Source organism: Echinops telfairi, unplaced genomic scaffold, assembly GCF_000313985.2.
Source record: "Echinops telfairi isolate 266 unplaced genomic scaffold, ASM31398v2 ScPeMD7_31;HRSCAF=116, whole genome shotgun sequence".
Classification (NCBI taxonomy): Eukaryota; Metazoa; Chordata; class Mammalia; order Afrosoricida; family Tenrecidae; genus Echinops; species Echinops telfairi.
In genome coordinates, this window is record NW_022103928.1 from 38404624 (window position 1) to 38431488 (window position 26865).

General features: G+C 38.4%; 1 protein-coding gene across 3 annotated transcripts in view; it reads right to left on the reverse strand.

Moving 5' to 3' along the window:
* DNAJB6 (DnaJ heat shock protein family (Hsp40) member B6) overlaps nucleotides 1-26865 on the reverse strand; it is a 69845-nt gene that overhangs the window by 8218 nt on the left and 34762 nt on the right. For 2 of the 3 annotated variants that reach the window (XM_045290015.1, XM_045290014.1), the window contains exons 7-8: nucleotides 26793-26865; nucleotides 7687-7893 (exon numbers count right to left, since the gene is read on the reverse strand). In XM_045290015.1, coding sequence (XP_045145950.1) covers nucleotides 7687-7893; nucleotides 26793-26865 — 280 coding nt within the window. Of the gene's footprint in view, nucleotides 1-7401; nucleotides 7894-26792 lie in introns of those variants that run through there. The other variant, XM_004702335.3, reaches the window with a different exon arrangement.

Sequence of the window (26865 nt, forward strand, 5' to 3'; positions counted from 1 at the left end):
AATGAGGAAAAGGGAGCCAACTAACATGGCCAATGTACCCCCACCTCCCAAACCATTAAACTCACAAGGAACCCAGAAACAATGGCCCATCAAAGGAAATGTCAGAGGGAGTCAAAGTGCATCTATGGTTGGCCAAATTTTAAAAAGGGGGTTGGGGGGATGGGGAAGAAACAGGTGGGTAGGAATATAAAACAACAAGAACATTAAATTTAACTAAAGAACAAAAAGGGAGCATACAGTTTTTTAAAATTATAAAAACCGTACAAGAACAAAATTATCTTAAAAAAAAAAGACAGTGCAACTGAAAGAGGCAATATTTAGGATTTACCAAAAAATTTAATCAGGTAGAAGAATGAGCCAATTTTAGGATGACCTCAAACAAACAAACAAACCAAACTCACTGCCATGAAGATGCTGAAGAACAGCGACTCAGGAAAGGTGAGCGGAGCTTAATGGAATTATGGGACAACACAACGCAGTGTGAGAGTACCTGAAGGACACGAGAGCAAGAGTACTTGAAGAAATCATGACAAATAATTCCCCAACCTAACGAAAGATATTAATCTAGAAATCCAACAAGTTCAAAGAACCCCAGAATACACATAAAGAGATCTATGCCAGGAGACATCACAGTTCACTCTCTAAAATTAAGAAAAATAATCCCAAAAACAGTGAGGGAGAAGTATACAGTCACACACACCAAGATCAAATGTCGCTTTTCCTTAGAAACACTGTAGGCCAAAGGCCATGGAATACTACTACTGAAAGGAAAAACAAAACAATAGTGTCACCCAAGAATACTATTATCCAGTGAAACTACCCTTCAAGATAGCAGTTGAAATGACAAGGGGAATTAAAATATTCCCCAAAACACAGACACCGAGAGAGTTCCTATCTATGAGGGGGGGTCCACAAAAAGTAATAAAAGGAATTCTGCAGATGAAAAGAGCTAGAAAGTAATTAAAAGCAGCAATACATACAAAGAACTCAATCAAACCAAATGTACTGCCATCGGGTTTATTCTGACTCACAGTAACACTCTAAGACAGGGGAGGCCCACTAGCACTTGTAGGTCTCTTAGAAGGCTAATGTTCACAGAAATAGAAAGTCTCATCGGCCCACTCCGCCCTGTGCCTGGAAATGCTGGTGATTTTGAACTGCTGACCTGGCAGATACCAATTCAACTTGCAATAAAGGGAACTACATGGATTAGCAATAAAGTGTGTGTTCTGGAACATTCTAAATCCTTTGCCCTTAGTAATTTTAAATAAAGTATGCCAAACGGCCATACTTTGGAGACCTGTGAGGAGACCTGTGGAGGAGCTGCCAAAAAGAGGAAAGCCCTAAAGTAGCGGGTTGCAATAAAGAACAACTGTGAGCACACCGCAGGACCGGCAGTGTTTCCTTCTGCTTCGCCTAAGGTTAATTTGAGCCAGAACCGACTTGAGGGGATCTAACAATCATGTTAAAGGCAAAGGCAAAATTAGGTTATAAGGCACAAGACATAAAGACATGTGATTACAATAACAAAAATAGGAATAGTATGAATACAGAATGTTCTGTATGTTACTAAAAATTGGTACCAACTTACCCTTATAAATACAAGCACTTAAATGTAATGTTATGGAGCGACTAATGTACTTTTAAAAATACACAAAAGAAGAGATTCAAAAGGGCTCACTATAATAAACCAACAAAACACAAAAGCAAGCTAAACACAGAAAGACAAAGAAGCCCTACGACACACAGTAAGCGAACAAGAAAACATCAAAAGGGATCATTTAAACAGAAAATGGACTAAATGCTCCAAACAAAACACAAACATGGATTTGTGGAAGAATGGATTTTAAAACATGACCCAACCACATGCTGTTTACAGGAGATACATCTTAAACCCAAAGACACAAATAGGTTGAAAGGCACGGGATCGAAAAAAATATCTGATGGTGGTTAACAACCAACAAAAGTGTCAAACAAAGGAACCACGCTAACACAGCAATGTCACTCACAGGTTTATACTCCAAAAACTTGAAATCAAAGACTCAGAAACAGATGTACAAGTCAATGCTCACTGCAGCACTCTTCCCAATAGGTGAAAGATGGAAGCAACCGAATTGCTCTTCAACAGATACAAACGTGGTACATACATAAAAAGGAATACTACTCAGTCAGTAGGAGAAATGAAGTCTTAATACATGCTACAATACAAATGGAGCTTGAACATTAGGCTAAGCAAGAGACCAATCACAAAAGGACAAAAATTACATGGACTCACTTATATAAAAAGACAAGAAAGGGCAAATATATAAAGAGCTAATTAAAGTTTATTAGTGATTACCAGAGGCAGAGGGAGAAAGGAAAATTGAAAGGGGGGGTGGTGTCAACTGTGATGTAAAAATCACATTGATTAACGATAGGGTTGCATAGATGATTACTGTTATTTGTGTCCTAAATTGCACGCTTGTAAGAACTTGGCATGATGGGGGTGGGGGTCAAAGTGGTACAAGGATGGGTAGCTGCTGAGCTGTAACCAAGCACCTAATGGTATTTGGTTCCTTGCTTTGGCTACACAGGGCCATTCTAATTAATTGGGCTAATAACATGTTTAGTACTTCTGTTCTACCTCCTAGCTCATTGTGTAGTGTCTGGGGTCTTAAAAGTTTGCAAATGCTTGTCCAAATGAAGACAATTGGTCTCTATTTACCTAAAACAGTGGTTCTCAACCTTCCTCATGTCGCGACCCTTTAATGCAGTTCCTCATGTTGTGGTGACCCCAAACCATATAATTGTTCTCATTGCTACTTCATCGCTGTCACTTTGCTACTGTTATGAATCGGACGACACCTGTGAAAGGGTCATTCGACCCCCAGAGGGGTCGTGACCCACAGGTGGAGAACTGCTGACCTAAAGCAACTAAGGGAGGAAAAATCAAGAGTAAGAGAACATGGACCTCGTGGATAACTGCCTCCTTTACCAGGAGACCAGATGAACTAATGCCCAGTTACCATTACTGAACATTGTGATCAAAGACCCATAGAAGAACCCTAATCAAAAGGGAGGAAGTACAGAACAGAATTTCCAATTTTCGTGGACCCTAGACTTTCTGGAGCCAAGGAGGCTGGCTAAAGCCCTGTCTATAACCTAGCGAACATCCTTAAACTCAGGATCAAAAATATCCCAATACAAGATCTAAAATTCATTGTGGTGACGATTGCACAAATCTTTTTAACATATTTAGACCATCAAATTGTATGGAGCACCAATTGGGTCAATAAAATCTTTTTAAAATAAGTATCTTGCGGTCTTTTTAAAGCTAAACAATAGTTTAGCTTTACTAGTACACAAGGTCAGCGGTGCACACTGCGCTCTTTAAAAGGTCAAAGACAATGCCACTTCACAGATTACATAGAAAAGGAGGGTGAGAGTGATTGCACAACTCAAAGAATGCAACCAATGTCACTAAGTTGTACATGTGGACACTTTTTAATTGGTGTAAGTTTTGCTCATAAACAATAAAGAAATAAAATTTAGAATAAGGATTAAAGGATCAACTTTTATTCTTTCATTAATGTTTTCATGTTGCATAATTTTCATTTTTCTTTTTAATAGTTACATGTTCTTGATGGACCTACAGTATGTGTGAAACTTACAAATGAAAAATACTGTAATCCTTTTCCAAAACTTTAGGATTTTCTGATTCCACATTTGACATCCAATATACAACATATGAAGAGGCTTCAAAAAGTTCATTTAAAAATGGGTTTAAAAGATACTGGGATATTTCCACAAACTTTTTGAAACCCCCAGTCATATAATTGCCACTGCCCTCTAAAATAAAATAGGCTAGGTTTTAAAGGTTAGTGATTTAATGTAATAGCACATTCAACAAAAAAGGCAAATACCAGCAAGTCAAATCTGTACTACATTTTCATTCTATCACCTTTACAACATTGACACAAGTTTCCTTAATAAACTCACTGTAGCTGAAAACAAACTACTGTTTTTCCTTGAACAGCAAACATTCTTAGATTATTTTTGTTACATCCTGATACTGAATTATATTAGACATGTCATAAATATAGGAAATTCTCACAAAAGCAATACAGCAAATATATTGAACAATGTACCACTTGAGAGCTAATTTTTCATCTGGAAAAATCATTTCTAGAAGTTACCAAGATAGTATGCATCTATGTCTCATTATAACCCAACAAGCAAGAGGGAGCTTCATGAGTGCTGATGTCAGGCTGGGCCCTCTGGGAGTCTAGTGATTGGTCTGATGGGTGAAGGAGAGCTACCCAACACTCTAAGCCACATAGATTCTCTACTGTGCCAAGTAAAAATTATCCAAACCTTTAAAACTAGGCAAAAAGACTACTGTGTGACTTGTCAAGGTCACAGTAAAGCACAGAGGGGCCTGTTGTAGGGGTCCATCTACGTTTAGTGATCAACCATCCCTGTCTTCCATTAATAAGTCTCAATGAGTTTCCAGAAGAAATTAAACTTGGTTCAAAGTAATCTTTATTATTTAAAGTTGGATTGATATAGTGTGAGTGATAAAAATTAGTCTGGTTAAAAAAGATAACCTGCAAAGGTTATGGTTTTAGTGCTCTGTGAGGCATTAATGCATTTAAAATTATCTATGGTAACTTTGAAGTTCGTTCCAGTATTCTTTTTTCTACTCTATATCTAGTTTCTTAACCTTCCTCAGAAGCAGCATTGTCATCTTCAATGGGTTCAAAATAAATCTGACTCATATTCACTAAAATGTTTGTGTGAAAATTATGCTTCTAACTTTGGTGCTTTCACTTGACACTCTCTTTCAGTCTCACAATATGACTAAGAAAAGAACACAAACAATTAAAAAGAAGTAGCTAACGCCAATAGAATTTTCAAGAGCCAAAGCTCTAGGATTACAAGGTGAATTTCAACCTATCTTCAGACAAGTGAAAAGAATCAGGTAAAGATAAGGGTATCACTCCGATGTGCGTGTGTGTGTGTGTGTGTGAGAGAGAGAGAGAGAGAGAGAGAGAGAGAGAGAGAGAGAGAATTTGAGTTTAGATTCTAAAAGTTAACTAGTTTTCTTCTTTTGAAAAAAATATGTAGTAGTGGGAGATGAACCCCCCCGCCCCACTAGATTTAAAAGCAACTAGATTTAAGGAGGAAGAATTTTTCTGTTTCCATTACTAAATACCTACTTGCTCCAAGTGTCCTCCAAAACAAATAAACAAACCCAAATCATTTCCATGCACTCAATTCTCACTCATAGTTACGCCACAGGGTAGGGCAGAACTGCCCCTGTGAGTTTCCAAGACTCCCAATCTTTACAAGAATAAAAATCCCCATCTGTCTCCCTCAGACCACTGGTAGCTTTGAACTGCTGACCTTGCAGTTAGCAGCCCAATGTATAACCAGTACACCACCACAACTCCTTCCAAACACTCAGGCTGTAGCAAATCTCTTCCACTACACAGGCATGGGGGGTTTGGGGATTCTATACAAACAAGTGCCTGCAGTGGAGAAGTCGCTCGTTTTGAAATAACTGTGTGCCCCAGCAGATCTGTTTACTTACAGTGTTTATACTTGTTCCAGAAAGTTTCCAAGACATTTAAACAAGGCCAGTACCTGCACATTTTTTTGTGGTCCTGAGAAATTATGACTTCGTATGCTAGGTCAGAGAATCCTTCGAACCTAAATGAATTCAACCTTTTAAATGAAAGCTCAGACTGTATTTGTTTAAGAATGCTACCATGCTCTACCGTTTCCCTTGCGAAGACTACATTACATAACACTTCCTCTTTCCCAACACCTTCAAACCTTACTCAGTAGGAGGAGCATAGAGTGACTTCTGGGGAAATTCCCTCAAGTCCATTCCAGGCAGAATTAAATTCACTCTACATTTGTACATGCCCTTCCAACTGCTTCTATTTAACAGTCAATTACACAGGAAAAGACTCCTGTCTCCAAATCACCCATCTGCTTTTGTTGGCAACTATCCAGCCAGAGTCCAACGTCGGCAGCAGTATAGCAGCTGACTGCCCAAGCCCCCAGGAAAACAGCACCCCTTCAGAGGGGCAGGGGCATGTGCACCAGAGTAAACCACTGCTATTACTGTTAATGTTACCTTGTGTTCTGGCCACCTCAGAGCCACAACATACATGATCAGGGGACAAATATAGAAACTGCCTAGGGACTGATTTTCAGGGACTCTAAGGCACTCATTTTCCCAAAAAAAGTTCTACAAAAAGAAATGAGAAACCCTTTAGACCAGCGGTTCTCAACCTGTGGGTCGCGACCCCTTTTGGGGGGGTGTCATATGACCCTTTCACGGGGGCCATCCAATTCATAACAGTAGCAACGAAAGTAATTTTATGGTTGGGGGGTCACCACAGTATGAGACTGTATGAAAGGGTCACGGCAACAGGAAGGTTGAGAACCGCTGCTTTAAACCCACAGAATTAACCTCATTACATACACCTAAACTCACTGCCATTGAGGCAATTATGACTCTTGGTGAGCTGATAGGACAGGGTAGAAGAACTTCCCCTGTGAGTTCCCAAGACTGTGGAGTGGGTGGTGGTTTGGGACTTCACATCTTGCAGATCACGTGCATATGTGACCATGGTGCCACCAAGGCTCCTTTTCATGCGCCTAAGCCCAAAAGCAAGCATGAATCACCAAGACGTCCTTCCAAACAGAATAATGTGGTCTGTCCAACTCTACTACTTGTAGTGATGGGAATGGATCCTTCAGAGCAATGAGTGATTCGAGCAAAATGTCTGTTTGGCTTTAGAACTCAGTCCTCAATGTGTAGCCACACCCTGTGAGATAAGCCAGGACACCTATGGTGAACTCACTGCACAGGCTCTATAAGGCATCTACAGTCAAGCACCTGGAAAAGGGCAGAGCCCAAGCTGTAGCTAGATGGGATCATTAGCACCTGTAGTAGCTGCTGGACTTGGAAGGAGACTCAAGATTTCAAACTTCATCTATACTTTGCATAGGGAGTCAGCAGAAATCAAACTTTTCAATAGGATCTCACCTGGTGGTGGTATTTAGTGTTCTGAACCAAACACAGATGGAGACACACAAAACTGATCATGTAAAGTGGGCCGAGTAGGAAACAAATACAAACCATTTCGGCATTGAGATTCCACAAATTTTCCACTAGTTGTAAGCTTTCTATCAGCCCAGGTTACATCTTACGAAGAATTCTCATCCACATCCATACAGTCTTGGATAAGCTATCAAGAGTTAGTGACTGCTCACTAGTGCACATGTGAGTGGTGAGTTACCAAGACCTCAAGCACAACGGTGAAAGTTATAAAAGGCAGGAGCGGGGAGCGCTTATGGTAAAACCAGCACCTTTGTGAATACAATAATATACTTCAGACACAGAACAGACTGTGACCCCATTTTAATTGTGGGGGAAGTTTTACGCCACTGAGGTTAAAGATTACTGGAACCATATTGGTATCCTAGGAGGTGATCGAGGAGCACTGAAACTTCCTACCCTAGTCTTCTGTTCTAATCCGCTTTGACCTGCTCTTCCTCGTAACTCCTCCCCATCTCACCCCATTCAGGTTAGAACACAACAGCACAGGGATGTTCTCGATCCTCTTTTTCCGTGTGAATTACGGGAATTCTCCCTTTGGGTATGCTCCACTTTAGTTTCCCTTTGCACACCTGTTGAAAAAACGGAGGGCTCCCAGCTGCTGGTGACCTGAGGTCTATCTTGCTCATCATCATCCTCACAAATATAGTGAGATCCATGCTTGGGTAAGCCGGCAGGTCTGTGGGACTTCAGGGAGCGGACATTGGCTGGCTGGGAGGGCAGGGCATTCTGGCCTCTTCGCCTGCATTCTTCTGCAAAGGCATCTTCATCAGCCACACCTGAAAGCATAGAATTCCAAGAGGGGAATGTGAGCGTGGCTTCCTGGGAAACCGCTGTCACTCCACTCAAAAGCAATGGAATTTGTACTTCTCTGGTTTGGAAGATAAAAGGCAACCGCACATTCCCAGATGATCGCCATCTAAATCAACCACATTTCTGGAGCAGAAGAAATTATCTCAATTCATCAATTGCACTACTGGGACATGAAAAGTCAGATGCAATTTCTGCTACTGAAACAAGTAGCTATGGCATAGTAATGATTTTTAAAAGGCCAATTGAGATGTATTTGTCTGCCACGCCCCCAGGGTGAGATGATATCAGAATCAATGTCAGAAGCTGACAATGCTTGACAAATGCATTGTGATCTAACAGTATCATCGTGGAAAGCAAAGGCAATGGATGAAGCAGGTGATTTTCATGCAGCTCTAATTCTAGAATTTGTGCAGTCACTGACACACAACATATTTTCTCCACCAAACATAAAAAATGTTACTGAGAGATGGCGCCCTATTAGAAAAAGTACTGAAAGATATGTGTCTATCAGAGCTATCTAAATAGCAGCACCTGTTTCCCCACTCATTCCTAGCAGATGTACTTGAAGTTCTCAGCAGTCAAGAAGTCATATGCATTTGTAATCTAATGCGTCACGTATGTTCTAGATTGTGATTATTAAATTTGTATTTCTATGAATCCTTGAAAACATAAAGAAAGACTGTACATCACTAGTGGACACTGGGTACACAATTAGAAAGCAAACAATGTTTACTGAATTAGTTCAACTTTGATTCTCTGGGAGGTCTGACTGGCAGTTACATCAGGAATACAGAAGAAAAAAAGGCAGTTACAGCTCCAAAATTAGGACTTATGGAAAAGGGTAGAATTCTTTGTATCTTTTAGGAGCTAAGAAGGAAAACCAGAGTTTATCTTCTGATAAGCTGTTGTGGTCAAACATCTTAGTGCTTGAAATTCAATTTGTAAGAGCCCCCCAATAAAATGCTTAATAAAAAAAAATTTGGAGTCCTAAGACAGTGATCTAGAAAGAAGCCACCTTTCTTTAAAAGTGTAAATGGAGGGAGGGAGGGTACCACCCCACTCCATTCTCACAGTACAAAGTTTCTCCCCATTTACACTCTCCCCACTTTGCCTGAACCATTACACAAGAGCATTTGCTCATTTTAATACTCCCAAAATACACTGTAGTTTTATGGAATGTTTAAAAATTGTGATTATTTGCACACCATTGATTAGTATTTGAGTGCCAGGTGCTGTTTTGGGAAAACAAGGTCAGCTCTGAGGAAATGTGCCCTCTGCTCTGTGCCACAGCAGTTTGTGCCCCCAAAAGTAGCAATGGCCATCAGAGACCACAGTGATGGTAGGAGAAAATAGTGCTTTCCCACAGAAACTCACCCAACCACAGTACATAAATTCACTTTTGAGAAATACCAAGGTGTAACACAAATTCTGGGACTTAGGAGGTTTTCCAAATTAGTCTCAAGTTGAGAGTAGAGAGTGTATTTTAAACTTCTTGAATCACCTACAGCACTAACCATGGTGCTTTGCTGGCAAAGTAGTTCCGAATTGGGCTGCTAACTGACAGGTCAGCAATTCAAAACCACCACCTGCTCTGCAGGAGAAAGATGAGGTTTTCCGTTCCTGTAAAGAGTTAAGAGTACAGAAACTCACAGAGGCAGTTCTACCCTGTCTTACAGGGTCACTATGAACCGGAACCAACTCGATGTCATTGAGTTTGGTTTTGATTTCATTTATAACACCAAAAAGTACAACTGTTTTCTGGAATTCGGACACGGCACCACTGAGGACAAAAATTCAGGTCTCAAATTTTTATCTTTTACATCAATCATGTCTCCTCATTTTTTGAACCTAAAAAGTAATAATTGTTATATTGGGAACTATCTAACAAAATAACTATAAACCATCTCCAGCACGCAAGCAAATCACACAAGTTGAGTGGGAAGTACTTGGTGAGCTTATACACGACATTCATTCAGTTGTCACTAGCTCAGATGTTTAGAATATCAAGGCTCTGTTTTGATTAACCCATCTCACAAGTTCTTGTAAACCCCCTTGACAACCCTGATAAAGCCACTGACTGCACTGAGACTAGGAACTCACTGTGTTTTTCTCAAGTTAGATCTGAATATTGAACTGAGAGGAAATGGAAAAACTACTAAGACCAAGTTGTCTTTTTGGTCTTGGGTAAGCACTTGACTCCCGTGTCCTAACTTGCAAAACATAAAAGGTGGTCTAGGCGATTTCAAGACCCTTAGAGATCTACAATCCTCTTTGCTGGGTAAAAGAAAGAAAAACCAAAACCACCGCCACCAATGTTACAGGTTTGAACACAAGGCATTTAAAAAGCAAACACACACACGTAGGGCTCTTCTAAATATCTTTGATATCAGGAAGGAAATCTTTAAAGGGAGGACAAAAAGGTTTCTTAAGAGCCAACTCTGAGTCCAGAGTTGAGATAGCCATTAAAAGGTAGTTTCACCTCACAGGGGGAGTCTGGGAAATGCAATGCTTAGCAATAGACAGAATACATAAAGCATGTATTGCTCCAACTACTTGGGGGCCCTTGAGGCAGTGGGATCCACGGAGTACTGTTATTAGGCTGACTCTGAAAACTGGCCACTTGGGGTTTTATTTCAAAAGCATCCAAGGAAATTGAGAAGGGAAGAGAAAGGAGGAAGATGTTGGCCATGAGGTTTCTAAATGCTCACCTGGATGCATCCTGGGATTCATGTGTTCCCCCCGGTGAAGTCACAGCCCCGTCACTAGGCACCCTACAGCTGGCAAACACAGTCACCCCAGAAACCAAGGAGAAGTGCTTTTAGCATTAAACATTACCCAAGGCATATGATCAGCTTCTTTGCACCTTGGAAGAAAAAACAAACCGGATCCTATGTGAATAAAAGTAGGAAATGTAGAACATGGACTCAAAATGTCGATTCCTTGGATCCAAAACTTGAAAAGATCTACAAGTTCACCCCTGCCTCTAACAAGTACCTACTAATACCGATGTAATTTTTAAAAGAAAATCCCACTTTCCCAAGTATAACATTTAAGAATTAAAAAAAAAAAAAAAAAGCTTTAGGTATGTGAGACGCATTGAATGCTATGTATCAGTATTTTTAACGCCCATTTTGTTTCATGAATAGTGATGTCCTTTGATTTACATGAAGGTATGAAGATGACAATTTTATGACTGATTTGCTGAAAATTGGCACCAACCCTCTTTTATCTCATTGCACTTACCTCACTAGCAGCCACGAGAAGCATCAAACATTTCAAGTAAACTCAGAATCAAGTCTTTCCCTATCATTCATTCCGTTCTAGTCCACAAGAGGTAGTGTCCAGCTCATTCTGCTTTGGGGAAAACGCAATCTCCGGACAACTGATTGTCATTCATAATTCCGCATGTACAGCTGCAATTATAAATCAGACTTACCTCCCCCACTTCAAGAATAAAAACGTATCTGAATAGATAATCGCTGGGTTTTGTTTTCCTCATTTGCAGTGTATAGAAAAACTGTCATCTGCCTCTTCTCTATTATTGGTCTTTAGTAGCCTTAGCTTACAAGTGAAAAGAATAAGGATGGACAAAAGTTTCCAAAATGTCTTGCATCTGAGTTTGGCAGAGTTGAAACGGGGTTAGGTAAGCCATAATTTGGATAGGAAAAGTCAGGCTATGGATGTGACTTCTGTCATCAAAGGCTGTATTTACAAAGCTACCTACTTTCCCCAGCTCTAATATGTATCAATCGGCTTTTACAAGTGTTGTGCACTGTTGAGAAAACAGTTTTGTTAAGTTTAATATTCTGAAACCAAATAGACAAAACATCCAAAATATAAGCATTCGATGTTAAAGGTTAACTTTTAGTTTATCTCCCCAAACCAGATGAAGAGTTGTTTAAGAAATTATTTAAATGACTGGACCAATTTGATTATTTAATTTTAAAATTCAGGGTAGCCAGGGACTGACATATAGTTTTAAAAAGGAAGAGCCCACTGAGCAATCTGGTAACTCAAGGACACACCATCACTAGGTGGCACTGCAGTTTTTCCTGTAAATCTTATCAGTAAAGTCACGAAGCACCTATTCCTTACCTATCACTGCTCAATGACAAGCTTTATTGCTAACTTAATCGGTCTCTCAATGCTTACCTGTACTGCTTTCCCTTGCCAGGAAAATGCTCCTTCCTCCCGCCACCTCTTAACCTTACATAAATTCCATTCAACATTCAAGCAGAAGTTTCACCAAAGGGAAGCCAGAATTCCTTTTCCTCAAAACCTATTTCACTACAGCAGGAATTTTCAAGTACTTATGGAGTCGAGCCAGGGTAAAGAATTATTGCTTTCCATAATACTTTTGAAGCAAGTGGTAGGGCTACACATCATTCAACACCTGTTACATGACTTTATCTTACTTACCGAAGATCGTTTCTCAAGGACAAATGATTTCTATGTATCATCACAACCTTGACCGTCACTCAGTCATGTGTGAGTTGCTTTGTACTTGCCATTCCTTACCCAAAGTTAATTCTACATTTTGAAGTTGGGCATAGGGTATTTTAGTCAAGGACAACCAAGTGCCACATGCTCACCCTAAGACTTTAAAGTACCATAGTAGGTGATTTGGGGACATGAGAAGCAAAGACTGAATAAATTCCTGATCGAAAGTTCTCACAGGCCCATTTTCTAAAAACCATCATCAGGATCAACTGCCATCTTTTGACCTGTTGACGCACCGGTTGCAAGGTGTGTCTCGGCTGCTTTGAGGTACTGGGAAGCTAACTCTGCTCCCTTGACAAATTTTTTTTCTTTTCAGCCCTGACAACTTAAAGCCACTTGCTAAACATGTGAATAAATGAGACTGCCTTTTACAACTTTTGAACAAAGGAAAATGAGTTGGATACGTGGCTAAGGAGAGTGGTGATTTCACTAAGAGGCAAAAGGACAAAATTGGGAGAGGGAAAGGTATGAAAATAGACTGGGAGAAGTACTTCCTCTACTGAATAACCATACCTAATAATCTTTTCCTGCTTCCAGATTTTCACCCTCAGATCCAGTAATATTTAAAACACTTAGGGAACTTTAGAATATTGATGGCTTGGGTCCCGCTGCAGATTCAGATTTACTTCTTTTAGGATACAGATGGTCATGAAGATGAATGAGTCACTAGTGACTGCAGTGTGCAGCTCAAATTATGAAGCACTGTACTAGGCACACACTCATGAGGGGCTTAAGGCAGCTCTCAAAGTCGCAAACCTTAAGGGCTTCACCATGGGTGTAATGCAAGGTCGAAGCGGTGGTGGCTCCATGCCTTCGAGGCAGATGGTATTCCCACGAAAACACACACCTGAAAGGGCATCAAAGAGTTTGTGGGGAAATTTCATCATCTTTGAATTGCATTTTTTCACAAAATTTTTGAAATCCCTTCATGTGTGACGGGGAATGGCAATTAAATTTGCAATTTGGAATACTGTCAGGCCATCTTTATCTTGGTCTATGTGCTTCTACGTCATCACAGTAAAGGAAGGAGCTGGGGCTGCTTATAGGAAAAGATAAACTAGGACAAACTCAGAATGTCAAACACCATTTTCCCCAAGCAACCTTATTTATTGAAAATAAATAAATTAGTTCTAATGTATGCGTGCAAACGCTGGACAATGACAAAGAAGAGTGGGAAAGACTTAATGCATTTGAACTGTGGTGTGGCAAAGAATATTGAATAGACCAGACTGTCAAAGAAGCACAGGCAGAATGTTATTTAGAAAATAGGATGGCAAGACTTCATCTCACATACTTTGGACATGGTATCAGGAGGAACCAGTAGTCTCTGGAAAAGGATATCATGCTTGGTAAAGAAGAAAGTTTAAAAAAAAAAAAGAAGAATTGCAGTAAGATGGATATTCACAGTGACTGTGACGGCAGACTCAAATATAGCAAATGTGAGATGGTCCAGGATTAGCCAGGGTTTTGGTCTACTGTCCCAAGAATCTTTGGAACAACTCCCAACAACACATTTAGTTTAACACAATTAATACAAAATAAACCAAATGAAGGGGGATGGGAAGTTCTCTTAAGTTCTTAAAGGCTATTGTCTAGCAGAGGGGAAAGGTGTGTATGAGGTTAAGTAAAAAACGGCAGTCCATGGTTTCGAAAAGACAACAACACTGCACTAAGAACAATGAATTGATCTGGAACAAGACAACAGATGTTTACTTTATCCTAGGAGAAAATGTATTTGGCCCAAAAGTAACTAAATAAGTAACCATACATCTTTTTAAACAATCAGAATTCACAACATCCACAGAATCCACAACATTCACACTACCTGATGAAGATATTGAGTGAAAATTCTTCCTTACAAACACAATTCTCTTTAATGAGACCACTTCCCTATGAAACAAATCCTTTGGGGCAGGGTTCAGTGAAGACTAGCTTCCTGCTTCAACTATAACATTCACAGAATTCCATGTGTACTTCCATACCTTTTTCATCACATTCATTTAATGATGGTGCCATTCAGCCACAAGACAAAGTTGGGTCTTCTAAAGAGTTTTGCTATTCTGTAAACTAAAATGTAATATGTACTAACACAAACATAAATTTATTAGCTATCAGTAACATCTGGCTTAACTGCTAAATATCTTTGGTTTATTTTCTTCAGAAACTAAAAGTACACGTTAACACTTTCATCAAGTGAAAGCTGGCCTGGGTAACAAGCAATCTTAAACAAGCTAAGAGTGTCTAAGTTATACAGAACTGAACAAGAAATGTCAAATATGGACACTACTAAAGAATGCAGCTAATGGCATTGCTGACATTAGTCATGTCCTGACATGTTTATCACATTGGTTGCCTGAGGCTGGTAAAAATGGTCAAGGGTGATTTAACTATAATCACACTGCCTAGAAACATGGTCAGCAGTGGGATTCAGAGGAAGGCCTATGTTTCCAATGAATGTTTCTTTGAGCTTTCACTTTCCTTATCTTTAATAAGAACATCTAGCTAACAGGGTTGGATGTAACAATGGACATATAAGGCAGTTTGAGAATGAATGTCCCATTTTTAAAAGAAAGCATTGATACTAATTAAAATAGCAACCTGAGATGGTAAATATTTTTTCTGTACAGGCTAAGACACCCACTGTGACAAAGCCCACAATTACAAATCCGTATGAGTTTAATTACAGAGATTTGACCTCGGTCTTTCAAGTCTCTGGCTCATATCCTTCTGGTATGAGCACGTATTCTGAAAGATAAGCACTCTGTTATCCTCCATGCAAAAAAAAAAAACAAAAAACAACACTTTGATTGAGCGTACACTCAAGAAAAAATTAATTACTTTTAATTGGGTGTTAATACATATATCCTATTATTCCATAGTTTGGTCACATAAAGCAGTATTGTACAATTGCTACCACAACAGTTTCCAAATATTCTTTTCCTTCCTGGACTCTGACATTGCCTCTTACCACACTCCGCCAAAACCATTATTCTAGTTGCTGTCCCTATGTGTTCATCAATCCTGGGTTTCATGTACCGAAAAGCATATAAACACCCTTCTTAAATATAGGAGAAACTATTTTTAAAATGGCAGGGAAACCAGATAGACTCCAGGAGGCAACAGAAAGAAAGGCCGAAATCTGATCTCATTGGCCCACAAAGCCCACTCCAATGTTTGCTCCGCTAGAACACCCGCCTGGGGATTCAAAGCCCCGTGGCTCTACCCAAGGTAAGAGTTATATGGTCCAAAACTGGGGAGCTCTACACCTGTCATTGGAAAAAAAAATCTTTTTCCCAATAAAATTAATGCACCAGATACTTCTGACAGCCCACCAATCCACCCACTACAGAAAAGACAGCATGAGCTTTATGACTGTTTCAAGCAACATTTAACGAACTCAAAAATCCTGCCTACTACTTAATTTATTAGAAGAGCTTGCTACTCCTATGAAAGGAGCAAAGTTAAAAACACCCTGGATATACGGCACCTCCAGATATACAGTGACGTGAATGCTAAGGCGCCCAGGAAATTACAAGTACCTGTTGTATGAGTCAGAATTCTGTCAATGCCAGTGAGCGTGCATTGATATTGCTACCAACTAGATAGAAATTTTCCCTTGTTGGTGGTCAGAAAGTCACAAAAGTTGTTAGATGCCTCCTAAAGGAAATTATTCCCAGGTTCGCCCCCCCCCCCTCCACTGGAGTGACAATGGACCCCATTTTATTACTTAAACATTCCTAGATAACTGGACAAAACACAGACTCATAACAAACGCAGTAGCAGCAGCTACTGAGTGGGATTGGATTATACCCATGTGTCTCAGTTTCAGTTGGCTTTGGCCCTTAGTAACCCACTAATTTTTATTTTTCTACTTTGTCTACCTTGCTTGCTAAATTTTGGGATCAGGTCTTCCTACATTTCACTTAATAATAACGGTGAAAGTAAGTTTTGACAAGAAAAATGGCCAGTGCCGGCTGAGCCTTACAAACATCTAGACAGGCCCCTTGACCAAACGAATCAAGTTGGGTTTTCTATGGTAGAATGGTTTAGAGCTGATCAGGAATGGCCAATAAAATTAAAGAACAGGGAGGGTTGATGTATGTGTGGATTGTGATAAGTTATATGAACCCCCAATAAAATGATTAAAAAGGCAAGAGTTAAGTCAGAAATTCCTTAGTAGAAAAAACCCCACTAACTCAAACAGCAATCTTAACACATCCAATAGCCTTGTATTTTGTATTAGTTCCCTATTTTTAACAGTTGCTTCCAACTAGATAAAATCTTATGAAACTGGTTTAGGTACCATATTCAAAGTCTGAATAACTTTACAGCATTTTAGATGCCTCATAGACATCAATCAACCTGCCTCTGGGAAGTGTTCAGTTGTCAGTTTCAAACAGGGACGCATGCAATACTGTGCTACCATTATTGTGCCTCTATAGCTTGACTAAAGATGTTGCTGATGATGTGTGACCTCTGGGTTTGCAAACCCTTTAAAACCAACTTTGCCAAGGACAACCCTAAGCAGCTTCCAGAGGCCCACCTCCTGCTGTTCTATCCTTACATGAGAAACAAAGCTGCTTTTCTCACCCTCCCTCACCACTCCAACAGCCTGGCCCGGGCCGGCCTAAATACAATCAAGACCAGGAGGTACTAGGCACTAATCTTAAGAGGTGGGGTGTAGAGAGATGATGGATTCATTACCCACATGGCAAGAAATGCCACAAATTTTCTGGATAAGTAAAAAAATATGGAAGGGTAATGGAAGTGACAGTTAATAAATACTTAAAAACATGGACAATTTTCATAATTTTTGTTATGAATTATAAAAACAGGGTAATCCGGTTGATTTTGGTTCCCTAGTAAACATAATTATGTAAAAGTATTACATCACATTACAAAAAATGCACAACAAAATTTCTTTGAATATTTAACAAATAACAAAGCAACACAGAGGATTATTATTCTCAATGTTAGGTTAAAAAGCTGGTGGATAAATTGATCATCTTTCAATTCTATTGTTCCATGGATCTTCTGAAGCACCTTCCTACATTATAAAGGAAACAAGACCCTACACTATTTGCATATTTTAGCATGCTGTGAAAACCATTTGCATTATCATCAGACTCATAAATGCTTCCAAGTAATGTTGCTGCAACTATGAGCTGATCTCACACAACCAAATTCACTTTTATCTTACCTCAATTCTAAAAACAAGGCAGCGGTTATCAACTTTTTTAACTTGTTAAAAATTAAGTATCTTGGTAGTTAGTACACCACACAATGAACAAGTGTTGAACTAAGGGTTGGAGGCCTTAGGCTTTAGCTCTGTTTGCACCTGTGTGACCTGTTATCTCTAAACTACTCTGTAGGGGATTCAAAATGATCATGAAGCCTTCTGATTTACTAAATGGAAAGAATTTTTTATTACTCCAAATGACAGATCATCTATTTGAAGGGTTAAATCTAAGGCCCTCACACATAATGGCTTAGAGTAATGAAACACCTGCAATTTCAATAGTTTTAAACTTTTAAAAAATGCTCACAAGAGGACATGCATATATCCTGTAATAGATTCTACATTTTATATTTTAAAATGATGGTGCACACACTAGATCAACTAATGCCGTGACCCTTTCATGCAGTTCCTCGTGTTGTGGTGAGTCCCCAACCATAAAATTATTTTCATTGCTACATCATAATTGTAATTTTGCTACTGTTATGAAATGGGCGACCCCTGTGAAGAAAGGGTCCTCCAGCCCTCAAAGGGGTCACAACCCACAGGTTGAAAACCACTGATCTACAGGAATTAGTAAAACAAAGGAGGAAGGGGTGTGGAGAAGGAAAAGTTTGCAAAAGGTTCTAGAGAAAAATCACCACTACTTGACAAACTAATTCACTTATCAAAACAACATTTAAGTTCCATCTTCTGATTTTAGTTTTACTTTCCAAATGAAACTGGTTAACAACTGTAACGGACATTATGCACAAAAGCCACTTCCTCAGTCTAGCTGCAAGGAGTTCAGAATGCTTGCTTAAGTCAGCATTACTTCAGTTACTTACTGAGCCTCTGTGAAGATATAAAGCCATTTGAAAAATATTACCATATATACTCGTCTATAAACCGAGTTTTTTCAGCACATTGTTAATGCAGTTTTTATGGTAAAGTTAGGTGCCTCGGCTGATATTCCGGTAGTGTGCTGCTATATTGAAGGGTGTGGTGGGGTGGGAGACAACTCTATGGTTCATATTAAGTGGTTTATTTCAGAGTTTACATCATAAAGCTGAAGAATTCCATTGATTAAGGAGATACTAGTGGAACAATAACAAATGCAAATCTCACTGCCCCAAAACAACAGATAACCCTTAAGGTTATCACTAACCCTTAAGGTGTCTCTTGGTATAGTCTAAAAACAAAGAATGTCCTTGGCCACACTTGCCTCACCCACCCAATAAACCAACATTGCTCCCAATCCCCTTTCTGAAAGCCTTCCACATTGTGTGCTTCTTTCTATATATAGCCTTTCCAAACTCACCTTAGTATTCCATTAACTTATTTAGCCATTTCTTTGTATTGGAAATTTACTACTAATTGTTTTAACCATTTTTAACATAGTTTTGATATTATAAAACCAATACATGTCAATTGTAGAAAGGTGACTATTTTAAAATGAAATGGTTTCATTTTAAAAGACCAATAGAAATGTACTATATTGGTATGATTTCCAGTAACTTCTTCCTGTGCAAAAATGAACTTCCTGTTTCAATTACTTAAGTTTAGGTTGTTTTCAACAGTTCAAGCATCTTTTTCATTAGAAAAGCTAAATATACTAGAACACATCTGCTTTTAACAGCAAGTTAAATAAAACTTAAAAACACAAACAAGATCTGCCAGTATCCCCAAGCCAAAATACACTGAAATCATCTAGAAGCTATTAAAGGAATGTACCAGCAGCTGTTACATGTGAACAGCCCTCATATCAAATGCTTCAATTCTTTCCCCAAATGGAGTCCGAATATAGTGTAGGAGTCTGGCTGATAATATGCAAATGAAAACAAACTTCCACAGATAAAAACAGAACCACTTTATCCAAATATGCACAATTCAAGGACTTGGCTGCTGCCGCTTTCTTTTTTTGGTAGGGGAGTTCATCCCATACTTATTCAAATCATGAATACCACTGGTACAATTTGAGATTATTCAAACATCCCAAAATATACCACTGACCCATGAGAAGATTCATTCATTCACATATTTAGTGCTTAGTATGTTCCAAGCACTGTGCCAAGCCAAAAATACTGTTCTTAGCCTTAAGGAACTTAATGGTGGGCAGACACAATCAAACAAAAAAGTTAATATAATGAGGTAAGTACACACATGGTTGAAAGGTCAATTGCTAGAGGATATGAAGACTACAATATGAGTGGAGGTATCGAAAGTATGTGCCAACTTGGGGAATAAAAGCAAGACATAAATGTGGGGAAATCGTGTGAAAAATTACAGGCCTGTAAGGCAAATGCAAATAAAATGACTTAGTTATTCTATTATCTAGACGGAGTGGAACAGGACACAGAGCAGAATTACAGTCTTATAAGATACTACATAAAGTGGCCATCACCTGAATCCAACTCCATAGCAACTCTCAAGGGGGAGACTGATTTCTAAACAGAACAATTACCTAATTCTCCCTACCATATATTATAAACCAAAGATGAACACTTACATTGGGGACTATATCAAAGATGAACTGAGCAGGTGATTAAAAGCAGGTAAGTGTGTGCTACAGAAACATCGCAACACAGTAAAAGGAAAAAACATTTGAGAATGAAGGATATCAAAGAGAACGGGGTAAAAAAACTGAATTTAAAGTTTTCAGAGGTATAATACACAGACTCCAATTTCACACACAAACTCTGGTCTTATTAATACCTGAGGCTAAAACTTAAACCACTGCTATTTTGTACAGTTCAGTATACACTTTTAGTACACAAAATGCGATTCTACTCCCTTCAGCCTGCAGATTAGGGCTAAGTCTTTTTAGCCACTTGCAAAGGACTAGGCACATAAGGTTCATTGAAAGACCAAATGTGGTTTAGATCAAATGTCTTGTTACCACAAGACAGTGCAGCTTAGCAACTTTCTGATAAACATTCGGCTACAGTTACTATTCAGAGTGTCTCATGAAGCATATGGCTACTTTAAAGCATCAGCCTTGTCAGGGAAAATATGTGTATAGCATCCTGGGATTAAGAACATGGATTCTGGGGCCAGCCATAATGGTTTCCACTTAACCACTGTCTCTGAATATGAGACTTTTCTGATGAAAAATATATCTAGAATATGGCACTATTAGCTGTGATTATAATCTAACTAGATAGAGGGAACAGGCACTGATTGGATTTAAGTTTAAGGTGAACTTTTTATTTTTAAAAGTAGAAGCAAAAAAAAAAAGGTAGAAGCGATATAGGCTTTCATTTTTTCATCTACAGAAAGAGAGCTAAAATGGTATGTATACATGAAGCTTAATTCTCAAAATGCAGATTTTATCTGAGGAGTCCAATTTTCAAAAGAAAGCTTTTGGCATTTTCCCCCAGTTTGTCCTCTTCAATTTGCTTCATTTACTAGGAACTAGTAATATCTGCTGGGGAAAAGGTTCCCTACTTTATAAAGAGCTAGAGCAACAGCCTTCTATTTAAAACCTTATTGTAGTTCTTTGAAACAGTAAGAATAAGAATAGTTGTTAACACCAGCATAAAATCTGAAAATAATATGGGATGCTGGACTTAAAAACAATTGAATTGACTGGGTCGAATTGGCGGAGGAGTTCTGGAAGCGTCAGATTTCAGTTCATTCTCCAGTCTCTCAACATGAAACCCACAATCAGTTCATGTTGTTCCTGTTTTTCCTACAAGTTAATTTTGAATGATGACTCAGGTGCCACACATGCTTTAACTGAAACATGGGACTCAGAACAGGATCCATTTATATGGCAAGTGAGTACAGGGTTTATGCGAGGGTTTTATTGCCGTTGGAAATAAAGGGGAAAATTCCTAAATTTCTTCATTTCTAGTTTCCTTTGCAGAGAAGTATGATTTATGTTAGACTGTCATTATAAATGGAATCCTATGTTCATTAAGCACACAAAGGAAAACCTAAATAATAAATTAGCCAACTACTCTGCTTTATTAGTATTAAGTGATACAGCAACTTAAGTTTATACACCAGAAGCATTACTTTTATAAAAGTGGACAAAGGTTGCCAAGTGAATGATAAAGGAAACAAGTCTTCAAGGCAAACTCCCATAAAACAGAATGGATGAATAAAAAAATTAATAAAACAGAATGGATGCCGCTTTTTCCAGGGGCACATATTCTAAAATCTGATTTTTCTAAAGACATACAGTTCATTTGGAAAGTGTCAAAGCAAGGCTAATGTGCCAAGGCACACAATAATACAAAGCCAGCACACAAAGCACTTAAAGTCTCTCAGCTAAAAAGACAGACCTGAGTCACCTAGGTGTCAGTCAATGCAAACAACTCACTCCTTACACTCATCTCCAGAGAAGGCAGGAGTTAAAACGCAAAGCTAAGTGCTTGTCTCCTACAGAACACAGGGAAGTCCCTATACCATATTTGTTTCTCTTTCTCTTTCTCTCTCTCTCTCTCTCACACACACACACACACACACACACACGTTAACAAAAGCATGAATTTAATTCTAAAAGTTAAAAAAACAAATCAACAGGTAGCAAAGCCTTTTTGCTTAATATGATACAAATGGTTAAGCACTAACCATTTGTACCTTATCATTTCGGTTAAGTATTAACCAAAAAGTTGGTGCCTCAAACCTGTCCTTGGAAGAGAGGTTTGGCAAGCTGCTTTTAAAGGCCAAATTTTTAAAACCTATGGATCCCATAGCTCTTGCCCTACCCTCACCTAAACTGGTCACCTGCTTTGTCTCCTCTGGAAGCCATCAGATGACAAATGATACCGAGCCAAGATTGCCATCCCCAGTATCACCATATCTGAACCACCTCAACCCCATTCACCATGGACCCCCTAAGTAGGTGACAACCCTTCCCAAGAGAGCAAAAAGGATATGGACCCCAAACCCCTCTTCTTGACCATGTCAGCTGGAAGTAGGCAGAATGACTAACTGAGCACCTTATTCCCAATAATTTGGGGTCACACTCGAGTGTGGAATGACAGGCAGGAAGATTAGGGGAAAAGGGTTGTCTCCACTGAATGCCTATGCTGAATAAAAATTAGCTGGCCATGTCACAAAGGCATCTGAAGGAAATCATGGACGTATTAGAAACACAGATCATTTCCCAGCTTTTAAAGAACTAAAGTCACTGCCACTGGGTCAATTCTAACTCATAATGGCCCTGCACCTGTGGGTTTCAGAGGCTGTAAATCTTTACAGGTGTAGAAAGCCTCATCTTTCTCCTTCAGAGCAGTTGGTGGGTTTGCACTGCTGACCTTGGGGTTTAGCAGCCCAACACATAGGCTATTATGCCACTAAAGCTTCCCTACACCTCATGAGACCATATTCCATGGAAAATTTAAGTGAAAAAGATTTAAGCATTGCCATGCCATTCTTTGAGAAAACAAGAATGGAATCATTGGCTTACAGTATTACTCGAAGAAGTATCAAAGCCAATGAATAAATTTTAACAGAACTTTCCAATGTTTAAAAGTGGCATAGTGGTTATTTATTGGTTCTCTTACTATAACCAGCCACTTAAGAAAAATAAACAGACCCCAGCTTCGACTAGCAAAACAATGTAGAAAATGTGCACACCTATATGGAGACAGCATGATTTTACATGAATATGTAAAAGAGTTTACAAAAAGACATCACTACCACATTTCCCTTGGAATGCCACCTTTCCCCTAAATTCATTCATTAATCTGACACTTTGGGGCATAGGGGGATAATTTAAATTGATTGAACACTTGATCTGAGAGCATAAATGTTATAATCAAGAATTTTTGAATAAGCTGCGTAACTACTGTATCAATAGAGTAGCTTCTATAATTGATAGTGACACCCTAGGATAGAGAAAAGCAAAAGAAAAGAACATTTCAAGAACTCAGTCAATAACACGGCAAGAAGTCTGGAAGTCACATTATTTAACATAGCACATTCCAGATAAAGACAAATAGAGAAAACTTATGTAACAGTAAAATGCAAATAAGGGTAAATATTCAAATATGGAAGGAGATGCATCACTAAAACCAAAGGACACATACACCTGACATGTGTCCCTATACAGGAATAAAAACTTTTAAAATCGTTTCAAGAGTAATCAGCTGTTGTAGAATGGGTTTCTACAGGCATCAACAGACTAACATACATGCTCACTTTGCTTGCCCAAAGGAACGCATATTTGAAAAATCGTTTAAATATTAGAAAGTGTGAGGGAAAAGGGCCACTCTAATCGGTTGCTAGCGAGAGCTTAACCCTTCCTGGAAGGTAATGCATGATTATGCACCAGTGTTAAATACCGTATGTGCATAGCTCAACCAAATAAATCTTGTGTTCCCAGGAATTCCGTGAGTAGACTAATTCCAGTCACCACCACAGATGAAAACTGGGAAATCAATCCTTCATTCTAACAGCAGGCACGGAATCAGTTCTCTGAACCTCATGGGGCTTTCTCTCTCAATCCCGTTCAGGTATCACTTCATACCCTACCAGTGGTTCTCAACCTTCCTAATGCTGCAACCCTTTAATATAGTTCATGTTGTGGTGACCCCCAACCATAACATTATTTTCGTTGCTACTTCATACCTGTAATTTTGCTATGTTATGAATCTGGTGACCCCTGTGAAAGGGTCTTTCAACGCTGCCCCATCCCCACAAGGGGTTGCGACCCACAAACAAACTGCATTATCCTAGCACATCCGTAGATAACTATATGAAGCCTTTAAATAGGCCATGAAATCCTTTCTAAAACAGTGAAAGAGATTGAAAAGACTTGTTTCATTTAAATCCTGGATAACACTATTTTAACTCAGAATACTGGTGCTACATAAAGCACCTAAAGTCTCAAAGGAGGAAGCATGTTTATAGTGCTTATGCACTTGGCTGCTAATTGAAAGGTTAGGACTCCCAGAAAATGTGACTGTATGCTTCTGTAAAGATACAGCATAGACCTGCCAACCTTTTGGGTTAGCAACCAAGCAATTTAACTATGTAACCAGAGATCCTTACCATTATAGGTGTAAGCCAGGAATTACGTTTCCTATTCAATTAACAGAATAACAATATGTTTAATCCTAAGTCTAATAAATACTTTTAATAGAATAATATAACAATTTTCCTATTAATAAAATCAGAATAAAGACAGTGATTTTGACTAATGTAAATGAACATTTAGTATGATCCCTCCTCCTCAAAAAAATTTGTTTACCAAAAGATTCTTTACACTCAAACAATTTTTACCAGTATCATCAAGCTGAGGAAATTGTTTACAACTAAGAGTTAACGATTCAACACATGAAACATCCTAAGATGTTGAAAAACAAAAATTATAGCAAAATGATTCTTAGTACACTTTGAAACAACTTTTTGTCTGCAAAACATTTTCATTTACCTAGAGCCTTCGACACTTGAAATAGTGATATTTCAAGTTTGCTCTAATAATACTGGCTTAATGAATTTATGACAATATAAAATTCGAGTTAAAACAACTTCAGGACAATCTCTCTTTTCCCCCCCGGACTATCTTATGTATTAGGTAACTACTTGGATCAACCAGTAATTGATCATGTAGCATCTATGTGAATTTTTTCTAATAGGCTTTTGGTACTAAAATTCTAGTTAGGAAACTAGATTTTACACACACACGCACACATATACATTAAACTGTTTTCCAACGTGTCACATGATAAAATACCTACCTTGCTTAAAGACATGAAGCACATGGTAATTTATTCTACAAAAAACATTTAAGATATCCATTGTTTTCTATACTTCAAATGTCTTCAAATATTAACCTTTGTTACTTTAAACCCCTATAAAGTTTACTAAAATACCTTCTACTTATATTCAGTTTCTAAAATATCTTAATAGATCATATTCTTTAGAAATACTGTACAATCACCAGCAATTTCCATGTTATTTCAAATTAACCCGAGTTAGTAGGAATGTTTGTTAGAATAACCATAAGAATTGCCCATGTATCTTGCAGCTTTTCACACTGCTCATTTCTAAAACAATAAAACAGATTGGTGTAATCTAAATTAAATTGATGTCTAATGTAATATTCTTTATAGCTGGAATTCTCATCAATGGGGATCATGATAGATTTCATAAACTGAAAAATGATTCCATGACTTATGCCTGCATGCTCTCCTTAAACGAATTACATCAAGTAATACATCCATGAAACTAGGACATACTGATCTGTGTTCCTCCCCCAAACCTCACACAAATGTTATCATAATTAATAGTTTAATAGATTGCTTAGTCACTCCTTAACATCAACAAGAAAATTTTCAAGCACTCTCAAATTATACTGAATTAAGTGTAAATTAAGTTCTACATTCATTTATGATGAATAGAATGAAATGCTAATTAACTGGCACTGGAACTTCAGGCACAAAAATCATACACAGACACAAGAAGGCTACAAATCCCATTCATGAAAGAATGCACCAAACACATCAGCATTTATTATTTTTTAAGCAAATGACAAAGACCCATTTTATCAGCTTTGCTTTTAAACCTAAGCTTAACATTACATATTTAAACAATGTTCAAAACTTGCTAAGCTGCCAGCATTCATGCACAACTAGAAAACTTCCTTAATTTATATTAAACCAGAAATGTATTACCATTAAAGTATTATTATCTTTCACTACTCAATACTGGGGAGAAAAACGAAATTATTTTTGTCAGAGATTCATCCTGGCAATGCTAACTTCACAGCAGACTGAAACTACTTGGCTCACATTTCAAACAAAATGGGAAAAAAAGCAGGATTCATGCTGGTGTTAGTATACAATTTTCTCCTAACTCTACTAAAGAATCACTGTTCACTGTGGATTAAGTTTAATAATAATAATAAAAAAAGCAAAGTGCATACATAAATTTACAACAATTTTAAAGACAAAAAAAAATGGTCCTATTAATGTGGTCCCAACAATAAACTCAAAAGTCTATGACAAATAGGTGCTCCGATGAGCTGTTTATAAATACTTTAGATTAGGTACAGTTATACTGAAAGTAGAGTTCGTTTGAAATCTTCAAAAAAAGTTCCTGTTTATCCTCAAATGGTGCTTGTAAGAGTTTAACATTTCTGTTAAATGCGTGCGTTGAATTACTTGTTATCCAAGCGTAGCAGCTGCTCCTTACCATTTATAGTTAAGGACTTTAACTGGCCATCTTCTTCAACTTCTACTGTTTCTTGACCATTCTCAACAATTCT